Here is a 13,533-nt window from a genome sequence, read left to right as displayed (position 1 = left end):
GCAGTTCTGGTTCGTAATTAAATGAAAACTGTTTAATCAGCAGTCGAGTCTCGTCAAGACACTGTTGAAAACATGAGAAAGTGACTGACTTCCAACAGAGGGATTTTTTTTTTTTGACTGGGAACTTTGTGACTCTGGAGATTTCTTCTGTCCCCTCTGGCTGTCAGCTGGGTCTATTTCTGATCCACTAAACCTTTAGGGCAATGAGCTGGGTTGCCTGAAAAATGAGGAGTTAAACATGGCTTTGGAAGAATTTGCCCCACTCCCCAGTGGGTGTATGAGTGTGTGCGTACATGCCTATACATGTAAGTAGGGAGGCCGGGGTGATTATTCTGCTGCAGTGATCGCTCAGTTCACATTTGGAGCACTTTTCAAATTAAATCAAAATTCCCTTCGCTTTCTTTCACTTTTCACCGTTGAGCAAATTAGCTGCAGGGGCCAGCTGGTTTTTATCTGTGTACAGTCTGCTGATGTACTCACGGTACCCCATTTACTAAAACTTGCTCTGAACTTGCACCGCGGCACACTGAAACAGGACCCAGCTGCTGGTGCGCTCGTGACCTGACATCTAATTGCTTGCAGTGGAACAAGCAGCATGGAAATGTGGTTTTCTGGAGGAGGGGAGTTGGTTGTGATGGTGGTGGGGGACAAAGAGACGGGTGACTGACACATAGACGTGGAGGCTCTGAAACCCAGGAAGACATTAAGAATACTGCATTTGAATTTCTCCGAACCGCACATAATTGGTTGCAGAGCTTGAATGACATCAGAGTGTTGACTCCCACTAATAGGCTCAGTGAAAGATCCCGAGCGTCGTTCAAAACAAAACAGGCTATCAGAGATCACACATTGAGCTTTACATGAAATATTTTTTTTAAATATATAATATGTTTTTAATGCTTTTCTAATATAAAAGTCGACATGAAAAATCATCATGTTCTTTTGGAATTTTTATCTTCAGCATTTATCTTAATGTGTCGTCATGTCCGGCATCTGTTGGCAAGTCAGTATGCACAGTAAGGGGCTGAAATATGTGCTGCTGATCTGATTAAACATCTGATTGTACAACTGTGTGAATAGGAGAGAAGCTGAAATGATTTACGGGTAAGAAAACATAACAGATAGCAGAAAGCCAAAGGCGCACAACGGCACAGCTCAGATCTGGGACACATGTTTGGCTTTTTTGCTTAATTCTGCAGCTTTGATTCTGGCAAGTATCTGATGCGGCAGTACTTTGAATTAAGTTTAATTTTGTGAATGCTGTCAAAAATTTACATTTTACAAGATGTGCTAAACAGAAACAGGGTTGTGCTTACAAGACTGAACAGGGGATCAAAGCGTTACAATCCAGCAAGAACTTTCTTTTCTTCCCATTATAAAAGGGAGGGTTTTATGTCTTTGGGGTTGACCTAGTAAAAAACCAAATGTAAAACATTTTGTTTGAAAAAATATGTAGAGAAACTCAGAAAAGTAATATCTACAATATTGATAAGGTGATAATCTGAATACAATATTTATTATTTCCATAACTGAATAGAAAACTCTTTGTCAGAGGAAAATAAGGTCCCCAGAACATTGTTCGAGGCTGGAAAAGTGGCAGTTCTTTAGGGGTTTGTTATTTCAGTTTATTCAGTAATGAAAATGAAGAGAGTTTGTTTATTTAGTTTGTTTGAGAATGAAAACAATCAATGAAGATTTTTCTCTCTCAGTTTTGACATTACAGTAAGTCAAACACGTCTATGTATTGTGCTGACAAAATGTGTCCTGAAGTTAGCTAGTTACCAACCTAGTCCCAGTGTTGTCCGGTCTGTCCTGTCTTGTAATAAGTCCTCGTACCTCAAGAGGCGATAGAGCGACATGGTAGCGCCCAGTCTTTGAGGGCAGACTGGAAGTGAACATGAGAGGATGAAGAAGTCGCCCTCTAACACCTGTAAAGCCACTAATAAACATATTGCACCTGGTTTGTTTAATCTGTACACAAATATTAAAATGCTCATTGTGTTTTTAAGAAGTAGTAACATGCTGGTCTTGATGCCGGTTGTATTGAGGTCAATGGGAAATGCATGGAGAAGCACACGAAAACCCAACATATCTACGTTGTATGACTCCTGTTAAAGAAATGCTCCAGAAAATGACAGTCCACACTTCAGAGAGTAGGTTAAAGACTGATTTTTTTTTTCCCCAAAATGATTGACAGGGCCAATAATATAGTGATCAAACGGGGCAGGTCCGACTTATTTCCACTGATGAGACTGCAATCACACTACAAACAGGAGCCTTTTCTATTCCTAATACAAATTAGAGGCACGAACGCATTGGTTAAAAAAAAAAAAAAAATCATCAAGCTACTACCTGAAGTGTGTTCTTACATTTTCTGGATGTCATATATATGTTGGGTTTGAATGTTTTTCATTGACTTCAGTACAGCTGGCACCTAAGTCTGTCCCCAAAGCAAGACTTGGTGACGTAATAACCTTCCCTTTTTTATGTTCCTTGGTTCTAGCCCCATACTAATTCTCCATATCTCCCAAAAACTATTCCTTTAAAAAGATGTCATTTGTTTGAGCTGGCGCCCTGTTAATCATGCTGAAACTATGAAAACATTCAGCTGACCGAACCACTTAAAGATTCTTTGAAACATTAATGCCGTCACTTTGAAGGAGATGCGGGGGGGGGGGGGGCAATCATTCAGCTGAGGTCAACAATTTCTTGAGTGGTACGCTCTTGAAGAATAAACACTTTAAGGAAAAAAATAACAGGGATGCCAAACTTAATTTCAAATCACTCGCAGTCACGCTAACCCTACACTCTGGTTGAGTGAGCTGGTACTCTGCCCGTTTCGCCTGAGTCTCGCTCTTTGTAAAACACCTTCCGACTAGAAACATGAGGCAGTTTCTGAGAGAGAAAGAGAGTAGAGGTCAAACCTAGATAATAAGTAGGAAGGCTATAAAGAAGAGGAACTGAAATGAAAAGAAGAATTAAAAAAAAAACATCTCAGGCCCAAGCTTGTCTCGTGCACTTCTGCTCACTCTCACCTTATCGGCATCTTGGCTGCAAGTTTTTTGTGTGTGTATGTGAGTGTGTGTGTGTGTGTGTTTTTTAGGTTTTCTTTTTTACAAATTATTCCGAGAGGCAGAAAGGGGCCAAAACTGGGAGATCTGGCATTCATTTACATTCTTACTGGTTTGTGCTTCTCCTGCTCTGCTTTTTTTCAGAGAACAGAGAGCAAGATGGAATTTCAAGGGGCCAAAAAGAAACAGAGCGGGAATCGTTCAAGCAACAAAATCCTTGAGTGAGCGTCCCACAGGGATCCGTGTGGCTGCCGTGCGGTTGTAATGTCTTTGTCCGCCCATCTCCTCTGATTACCATCATGTCTCTAGAGAGGTCCATGAGGGCAGGATTCATGTGTTCATGTGTGTTGTCGGCGAGTGTGTTTGTGAATGTCTAGGAGATAATACCACTGCATTTATAATGAGGAGAGAAAAGTGTCATATTTTACCTTTTAGCCGTTGACTGGAGAGAAAACTGATGAGAGAGCATTGAGAAAGAACTGGAACAGTAAAGGTGCAGACCGTGAAACAAAGACAATGAGCTGAAAGACACTAAAATGCACCATAGTGCCGAGGGAAACTACAGACAGAGATGAGAATTATCTGTGGAGTTTTGACATTATGTGTTCTTCATCTGGGTGGCACCTTGCATGGCAGCCACCGCCATCAGTGTATGAATGTATGTTTGAATCACTGTAAGTCATTTTGGATAAAAGCGTCTGCTAAATGCCCTAAATGTTAATGTAAATGTAGATGTAATGACCGTACCCATATTTTCTGGGAAAACCCAACCAAGTCACCAAAATTTAAATTCATGTTTATTTAACATTGCATCTATTCCTGTTCACTTATTTGGTCGCCGGTTTTAATAATTTCTTATACTGTTTGCTTTTTTACGGATGCTTGGGATTGATAAACATTCATCTTGATAAAATTCATTATTTGTCCTAAGGTGGAGCAATGGCAGTTATTATCGTTTTTTGATGTGGAGGGAGAGGTGTGTATATACACATGTGAAAGTGTGACTGATGCAACGTCTCTAACTGACAAATGCCCTCAGGGACCCGAAGCCTCTATTGGTTTTGTGCACAGTTCTGGCATAGCGGGAATGAACACATCATCCTGAGGGCTGAGTGAGACGCTTACATCTCTGTGGAGCTGAGAGGGGTGTCAGTATCACACTCTAAACCAAGAAAGTTCTCAAATCTGGATCTCATTAGGCCTGAAGTCTGCCAGTGCTGGAGTGAACACATCCAGACTGCAGCCACGCTCACCCAACAAAGCTTCAGCATGGAGACACAGCCAAGCCAAGAGACACAGACCGGATCACCAACAGAGTGCTTAATGACCTGAACCACCTCTACAGTAGAGGATGGAAACTGCAGACTGCTGAAAACAGATGTAAATACAGAACAAGCACAGACGCACTTGCATAAATGAATGAGCTCACACGCACACAGATCATTGGCGCTTCTTTGTCCGAGGTGTTATCCGCTGTTATCACTGTAATTGGAGTAATAAGGGGTCATTTCCTGCGAGAAAGGAGCTTGATTGTGATGACTCGTCGCTCCTCTCGCCGCAGCTCCCAGGAACCACTCAATTGTGCACAGAAGAGGACGACATCACGTGTACCTCTTTCCCACAGTGTGCTCTGTCTCTCTGAACTAATTTCTCAACTCATCCCTCCTTCTCGAAGCCACCGTGACCTGCGAGCACTTCAAAAGAACACAGATCCTCATAAATCGCCCTTGAGTGGCCCCTAGACCGCCCCAAGTCGGCTGGAAAATCCAAACAAACAATACGCTGATGAGTGTGTAGGACTGTCTGAGGTCATGCGATGCAGCCCTCTGAGCCCATCGAGTGATCGGATACTGGAAAGTAAACGTCTCGCTCCAGTGAGGATACATGGAAATGCTGAGAGGGGAGGATGAAGTCAAAGAGGAGAGGGGCAATATGCTGCTCCTGCAACAGAAAATTCAAGCAGTGTGGAATGTTTTCTTATCATCACAGAGCTGGTCTGGCGAGTCTGATTTGGGGGGACTTATCAGTGGATTAGGCCCGCGGACTGAGTGGTGATAGATTGCAGGAGGGGCTGCGGTGCGATAGCCGTGGAAAGACCTCAGTCTGAAGTGTTTTGGTGATGAGGAAGAGGACTTGAGAGAACTTGGCTGACGAAGACCCATTTAGATTGTGTTTTAGAGCCCAATATGCCACGCTCATATCGTTGCCTCTTAGGTTATCTAAACCTCAACCCTTATGAATGTCTGACAGGCAAAAGCTGAAGCTGTGAAATAATGTCTGGAATACTTTAATGGTTTATTGCTGAGGGAGGAAGTGCGATCAGGTTCATGCACAGGCCAAAATTCACCTTAAAAAAAAAAATTTATGCCAGGAGAGTTACATTTCCAACTCTCAAACCTTAGGTGGTCCTGAGTTTCAGACTTCTGACAACAACGTCTCTCCACACAGGCTGAGAAATATATCAAGGCTGTAAAAATATTAACACCACAGCTCTGTGTCAGCACTGCCAGCTTAGGGAAGCCATCATAACATCACTTCCCGAGTAGAATCAAATCAGCAGGGCAGCTTTGGGTGAACCACAGAAATAAACCCCTCGTGCACCACATACAGGTCGCAAAACTGGTCCATCAAAGTCAACATTACCTCCACGCCCAGGAGGAGCTGGCTCAGCTTAAAGGCGGTCAGCATCGCAGCGCAGCCAAAAACATATGTTAGGAATACCAGAGAGGGAAATCCTTGTAGAGTGTGTTTCCGTTGTCGCTGTACAGAAAGTGGAGAATGGAGAAAAGACATGATGGAAATTGGCGTAAGGAATGGATACAATCAGGAAAAGTGTGAGAGACAGGATACCAGACACGGGCAGGACAGAGTAAGTCACAACTGCTCAAGAAGTAGAGATGAAAGAGGACAGCGCTTCCGTCCTGTGCAGAGTTGAGCGAGTCCTGTCCGTCTGTTAGACCACTCATCCTCAGATTCAGACCTCTGTTTCTGTCTGAGGCTTTGATATGAGGCTTCTGCATTCACCCCAGCAGGATATTACTCTTTAGTGAGCTCCCCTCCTGCACACAGCGGTGCAGAAAGCAGGAAGTGTGGGTGAAACATGATATCTATACACACACAGACACATAACATTCAAAACAGTGATAGACTCAAGTGCAGCAGTGGAGAACGTTGACCCAACTTCAGGTCCTTTACTAGATTCACCAACAGACTCACATGGATGCAGTGTTGAAGTGCTGTTACTTAAAGGGTAACCCCACCAATTGTCCACATTAAAGTGTGTTTACAGGTCTTGGAGAGTAAGACTGAATATGTGAAAAAAAGTCTCCAGAGGAAGCTGCAGTAATCTTATAAAATTGTCTCCAGTGATGTGACTCAGTGATTAAGTTGCATGATGGGTAATGTAGGCATCAGGAAGAAGAATGCTTAGGATGAAAGAAAATGTGATATCTCTGGTTCTCCTGCATCGATTTTGATTCGATTTGACCATTTGTCGGGTCATGAGTCCAGCAGGTCTAAAACAGCACAATGCCACACCAGTGGACTGCTTTTCATAACCTGTTGTCTTCATTACCCACAATGCAATTTAAAGTCACATTACTTGAGGGAATTTATCAGATTACAAGCAGCTTCCTCTGGAGCCACAAAAGGCTTTATATGACTTTTTTCACATATTCTGTCGTACTCCCCGAGACCTGTAAACGCACTTAAATCTGTAAACTTGGCGGAAAAATACCCTTTAAGTAAAAGTGTAAATACACCAGTCACCAAAGTCACCAAAATATACGTAAAGAATGAAAAGTACAAATAGGCATTGCACGGTAAAATGGTCCCCTTCAGTGTTTTGCTACTATATACTGATGTATATAGTAGCAAGGGTATACAGGGTATGTGTACGCTGCATTTTACTGCTGTAGATGTTTCAAATTGAGCTAATTTTGAACAACTTTTTACTCTACAGCAACACATCATGTTCTATGAGATCAACATGTGTTTGTTACATCACTGTCCTGTTTGAAGTCTCAGGTTTTCATTAGATTTCAGCTTTGAGACAGTGCATTAATCCATTAGAAGTAGTTTATTTCTAATTAAGTTGGCCATTAAATTTAAATTGTCAGAATTTTTGCAGTGGAGTCATTTGCCTCTGAGATGTAGTGGAGTAGCACAATGAAGCTTCATACAATGCAAAATCATAATGTAAAGTACAAGTACCTTGAATGTGTAGTTAATGACATTCAATGACTGCTTGCTTGCATGTACATACATGCAGATATTATAGGCCCTACTGTACATACTGATGTTTGTGCAGGAGCAATAATTACCTGACACAATACACAGCGACCTTTAAGCTTCCAGTTGACGAAAACAGGACGCAGTTGTCCTTTGATTGGAAAAGTTCATGTATTTATTTCAGTTACCAATTGGACTAATCCCTTTTTAGTACAGAGCCCAGATCACGGTTTCAGGGTGTTGGGACTGTTTGATCTGTTGATGTGTGTCAGTGTGCCAGTAGTCACACTATCAGGAGCATGAAAAGCAGGCACTTGACCCCGTCAGACAAGAATGCAAAATACTGATGTAGGCCATGTGAGACAGAGAGAGCAGAATATAGAGGGGGTCTGATGGCAGAGAAAGAAAGAAACACGCTTGTATATTTTCCATAGTCAGACGCAGACAAACACAAAAGAGCCAGAGGGCTATTCAGCTAAAGCAGATAATCCTACAACAAACAGGTTTAGCTGAAGGAAGCCGCTGTTTGAGCAACCAAACGCTGTAGTGTAATGTGTCCGAGGAGCATCCGGATAAAGAACAGGATTTCCAACTGTCAAACGCTTTGGCTGAGAAGGATCGTTGTTTGAATTAATGGAGGTATTGTATAAATGCAAAGTTCAGAAGACAATGTGTTGCTCTTTCTGTATGTGCAACACGAACAGTCAGGACAACATGTGCATCCTACCAATAAAAGTTTTATTCGAGGCTGATACACAACAGTCCCTCTCACCTCTCCCCTGCTTGTTCCGTCCTGATCAACCTCCTGCAGGCACTGGGGAGGCTCCGCAGGTGAGCCGCTTAAGCTTGTCAAAGCATGCTGCACTCTCACTGACAGGCTATGGGAATTGGGATGCTGTCATTACAACATAAAGCTTGTGAATGACTTCACCTGCCTTGCTGCATAATTAGGGGTTGTAGAATACATAATCAGTGGCATAAAATAAAATTAATTCAAAGGAACTTGAGAAACACAAAACCTCAGTGTCTCCATGGCAGTTGACTCAGGGTGATTGGGGGAAATTTTACGGAGCCGTGTCCTGTCAAAACTGGTTCTTCCACTCACCTTTTGTTTCTTTCATTGGAAACAAGTGTTTATTTAGGAGAAACTGAAAATTTATGCCACTTCCTCCTAATACTTTATATCTTTTATATACTGTTCTCAGTGCACTTTCTGGTGTTGACACCTTTTTTTGCTGCAACATCAGTTGCATTTTTGTATCTAGCACTCCACATATTGCACGCTCATATCACATAATGTACACAGGAAGTAGAGCAAGGCATTAAAAAATGTGTGATATGATCTCACTTCCTTGCACAAAACACAAAAAATAAATTGATGTATGACACATACCAAAATTTAAAAAAAGGCCCAAATAATCAAGAATTTGTGGTAGACGCAAAGTTCACAAAATTTCTCCTATCTCAAAAATGCTCAAAATTAAGCAGTTTTATAAGGAAGTCTGGAGAATTTCTCCCCCTCTTTATCTTCTTGCTGTCATTGACTGCAGTTTCTGTGGCTGCTCTGACCTATAGTATGATGGTGTTAAAGTTTTCCAACTGCTGTAGTCCAAACGTCTCAATTTTTTTGCTTTCAGTTATCCAAATAAATATAAAAATAATTGATGTTGCACACCAGTTACTATGATGTCATTATGACTACTCAGCCCCCTCCAACTCTGACTGACTTCCAACGTCCCTTGATCACATGTACCTTAACTTTGAGGGAAGATTTGAGACCTGTGTAAGCACTGTAAGTTAATGATTTTTGTCTTTGTGTCATTATGTTATTACTATAGACAGAAGAGAAGAGTCTCCATTATACTATCAGGATGATCCAGTTTTAATTACCTATCCGTACCAGAGTGCCAACTGATGACATAATGTGAACTTTTAAATGTAGAGAAACACCATTAACCCTGAAGGGGCATCAATGAGATCATAATGTAATCATTTCTCCAGCTTCTCCTAATCTGTCATTCATCAAGAAGAGATTTAAAAAGACTTTTTGCAACCAGAAGAATGCACACAAAAGTCTGTGTTAATATATAAGAGAGGGAGAGAGAGAGAGAGAGTGAGGGGGAGGGAGAGAGAGAGAAAGAGGGGGAGAGAGTTTGGGTCCACCCCCGTTTGGTGTATGCTTCAACTCTCCGTTCACTCCCTCTGCTCTGTCAGTCTGACTGTGACTCACTGGGTGCCCTTGCTTGGATTCTCCTCACTGAGAAGCAGATGAACTGCAGGATAAGGACAGCGCTGCGACAATTTCAAGGTAATTTCATTTTGATTGCAATATGTGATAGTTGTTGTTCTTGGCATTTATATCAATTTCATATGGTTGTGTCGTGGTCATACAGAGCTGGGTGTTAAGAGGTTTTTTTTTTATTTTATGGCTGAGAAAGAAGGGCTGCTGAAATGTATAAACTAGATTTTATAGGAGATTGTAATATAAGCAATATTATAGGGTAAAAGTCAGATAAACAACTTTTATATTATATATTTATTTTTTTTAAATGCAAGTCTGTCAGCATTTAGAAGAAGAAATTAAATGAAACACAAATGCAGTTGTATGTGATTTTTAACGCATTCCCATATCATGTTTAATTCATTCATTCATGATCGCCAATCATTTTCTATCCGCGGCATAGATTCAACCCGTACTTTTAACAGCTGCTCTCAGCAACAGATTGAATGAGTTATAGTTTCCAGACCATTTGTTAAATGTTAACACATGACTCAAGAAGCAAGAGAAACATTCCCTCACGCGACAGAGACTCAAAGGAATGCGACCCTAATCACCCCTGATTGTTCTCAACATTAAAGACTGTAAACTCGAATGATGCCACCACGACCCTCAACTTTCTTCTGATCATAGTTTGCAAGGGCTATAAACTCTTGGACGTGCTGGTTAGGTGTATTTGCATGTGTGGGCCTCTTTAGAAACACCTCATCTATGCTGTGAAAAGCAGCTGTATGTGTGCCAAATTACATGCATGTGTTGTGATTGTTCTTGTCTATCAACCTCATGATGAATGACATACTCTGTGAAAGACTAAATGTTTGTTTGACATTAAAATGATCCCTCTGTCATTTCAGTCTGTAGTATCACATACTGCTTCACCTACTCAGTCTAATTGCGGTCACGGCTAGTTTCACATCGCCACAATTCATATGCAGGTGTCAGAGGAAAAAGTTTGCATTCAGCTCATATACCGACAGTCTATCTGTCAGGGAAAGAGGTAGATGTTTATAGCTTTAGGATTCTCATAACCAGCCTACGCTTTGCTTCTCGGTTGAATTGTGTTTCAGATTTGACTCATCAGGCTAAATGCCTTAAATGTCAGTGCAACATAACCTACTCCTAAACTCTTTCAAAACACACGCAAGGTTCACTTACTTTCTTTGCTTTAAGAATGTGATATTTTCTGGTTTCACTACTTCTGCATCCTCTCTTTCCATCATTTTCATGCTTTTACCCTTCTCTCTCTGCAGTGTCTGGACCCTCTAACCAGGACAAACAGAGCTCAAGAGCACCGTCTTCTGGCTAAAAAGAAAACATCTAGGGATTCTGGTGGATTACATCGTATCAACTTCTGTAATCCCTCCATTCATTGCAGGAGCTCAGACATTTCTTTGTGTGTCTTTTTTTGTACTTGGACAAATTCTTCACACCTCCCACTGCCAAAAGCATATCAACAAAAATGACTTTATAGCCACTGACTGCAGGCGGAAAAGAAGAAAAGCAACATTAAGCATGGAGGCTTCAAGTTCTGCTCATGCAGGGATTCCCGACTTTACACTCCCCCTCTCCCCTACTCCCTCCTCTTATGACTGCTTGCAGTTCTTCAAGGAGTACCAGGACAATTCTGTTATTAGGGAGCATTACAACTACACGGGCAAGCTGCAGAAGGACCGCTACCGTGAAGGGCTCAAACCTGAGGGCATTGCATTCCTGGTGGTGTGCCTCCTCATCGTCCTGGAGAACGCTGTGGTTCTCATTGCCATTTGGAGGAACAAGAAGTTCCACCTGCCCATGTATTACCTGCTGGGAAACCTGACTCTGTCTGATCTGCTGGCTGGGATTACATACATGGCAAACATCATCATGTCTGGACCTTATACCCTGAAACTGACGCCGTTGCTATGGTTCCTCAGGGAGGGAGGGGTCTTCATCACTCTGGCTGCCTCTATAATCAGTCTGCTGGCCATTGCAATTGAACGACATGTAACTATGGTGACTATGAGGCCATACCATGGGGCAAAGCGAGGACGGATGTTGGCACTGATTGGTGCAAGTTGGGCCCTGGCAGGGTTTTTGGGGGTCCTCCCAATTTTGGGATGGAACTGTATGCACAGACTCAACCAGTGCTCCACGGTGCTCCCACTTTACGCCAAGAGCTACATCCTCTTCTGCGTATCTGTGTTCAGCGCGGTGCTCCTGGCCATAGTGGTGCTTTACGCCAGAGTTTTCCGCATCGTCCGCACCAACACGCAGCGGCAGCGGCTGGGACTGTCTGGCAGCATGAGGAAGGGCTTAGCAAGGAAGTCGCAGAAGTACATTGCCCTCCTCAAGACAGTCACCATCGTGCTGGGTGTCTTCATAGCCTGTTGGCTGCCCCTCTTCCTCCTCCTCCTCCTGGATTTTTTCTGCCCCACCCACAGCTGTCACCTTCTCTACAAGGCAGATTACTTCCTGGGAGTAGCCATGGTCAACTCGCTCCTCAACCCCATCATCTACACTCTGACCAGTAAGGACATGAGGAGAGCAATCCTGAGGCTGCTCTGTCGGCCGTGTCTGATGACCAGAGATGGCCAGGTGAAGAAGATCGGGATGCCGTTCCTTGAGTGCAGCTTCAGTAAAACTGAGGTGGCAACCCAGAAGTTGGAGGGGGGGCAGGAGACGACCATTTCCTCTGGAAACAATGTCACCACACCATCTCCTATCAAGGCCCTTTACCCCAAACTCTTCAAGTAATAAGAACTAATACTGACTGATTGAGTCCATGAGTGTGTAAATGGGTTTCCCACTGAACAGAAGACATGTAGCACATCTTCTATAGAAAGGAAAACTCGTGTTTAGAGTCAGACGTGGTGCAGTTACAGCAACATGATCACATGAATGGACTTCATAAGGATGCCACTCAAACGTGAACAAACATGAGTACATGCTAGTGATGAGTCTCCTTAATACATTTGCACTGAAATATCACAATGTATAAGTAGAGCAGCCTTGGATTCAATGTTCCTGTGGTTCTGTAGTTTGTGTTAAAGCCTGGAAGAAGACTTCAGTGAACCCTAAAACTGTTGTGACTGAAAAAATGTAACATTCTCTCCCAGACTTGCTGGGTTGAACAGTAAACGATTGTGGTTTACCCGTCTATGCTTGTTATTGAGGGGCCTTAATCAAAGCACCGACACTTCTATGCCAACTGTGCATCTGCAGACCCAGATTTCGCTGGTTCGAAAGCCCCGTGGTGTGCCAGATTTGTTCAGATAAAAGAGTGTTGGGCGCCCATGCACATATCTAAGGAGAGCTAACAGTGAGACAGAAGGGGGTAGCGCTCACCTCAGTGAAGAATGCTGTGGTATAACTGTGGGAGGGAGATGCGACATTAAAACCCCCTCACTGTTTTGTAATGACAGATGGTAAACCTATCTGATGCCAAGTGGAAAGTTGTTGGCGTGATGTCGGATTTTTTCTAATGTCGGGAAAACTGCAAAACAAAAACAACAAAACATCGTCAGATAATGTGAGCATGACATGCCGATAGTTTTACGCTGAAACCAAAGCAGTTGTAAATACATCACTTCTAAAAGCTCGATAAATTATGACTTCAAAGATGTATGTTTCAACTTGCAAATAAAGCTGTAAATATGATTATTCATCATCCAGCTGCATCAGGACTTTTAAGGACAGGAACGTGCCTGCACTTGTAAGCTAGACCATGTTGAACCAATGAAATTATCCCTTCACAATCCATCATGTTAGCAGAATATTTTGGGTACTGAATTTTTTCTCTTATTATGAAATGAGTTTGACAGCAGTGTTTTTATACAGATCTTTTTAAATGCAGAACCTGAATTGTTTAATGAGAACGTGTGTTTTTTTGTACTATAATTCATGTAGTGAACTTTTTTGTAATACTTTTCATATCATCTGTATTATAAATTATATCTATTTTGTAACGAGACAAGG

General features: G+C 42.3%; 1 protein-coding gene across 1 annotated transcript; it reads left to right on the top strand.

Annotated features, from left to right (window-relative positions):
- The first annotated feature begins 9,498 nt into the window (after positions 1-9,498).
- On the top strand, positions 9,499-13,533 carry s1pr5b (sphingosine-1-phosphate receptor 5b). The gene is made up of 2 exons (XM_030418768.1): positions 9,499-9,609; positions 10,830-13,533. The coding sequence occupies exon 2, from the start codon at positions 11,092-11,094 to the stop codon at positions 12,310-12,312; it is 1,221 nt and encodes a 406-aa protein (XP_030274628.1). The 5' UTR covers positions 9,499-9,609; positions 10,830-11,091; the 3' UTR covers positions 12,313-13,533.

This window comes from Sparus aurata, chromosome 1 (assembly GCF_900880675.1).
Source record: "Sparus aurata chromosome 1, fSpaAur1.1, whole genome shotgun sequence".
NCBI lineage: Eukaryota > Metazoa > Chordata > Actinopteri > Spariformes > Sparidae > Sparus > Sparus aurata.
Note: the sequence above shows the minus strand (reverse complement) of the source record. Positions and strands in the feature narration are given on the sequence as shown.

Bases quoted from the DNA above. Each gene is read 5' to 3' on its own strand.
- s1pr5b (XM_030418768.1), top strand. From the start codon at position 11,092: ATGGAGGCTTCAAGTTCTGCTCATGCAGGGATTCCCGACTTTACACTC.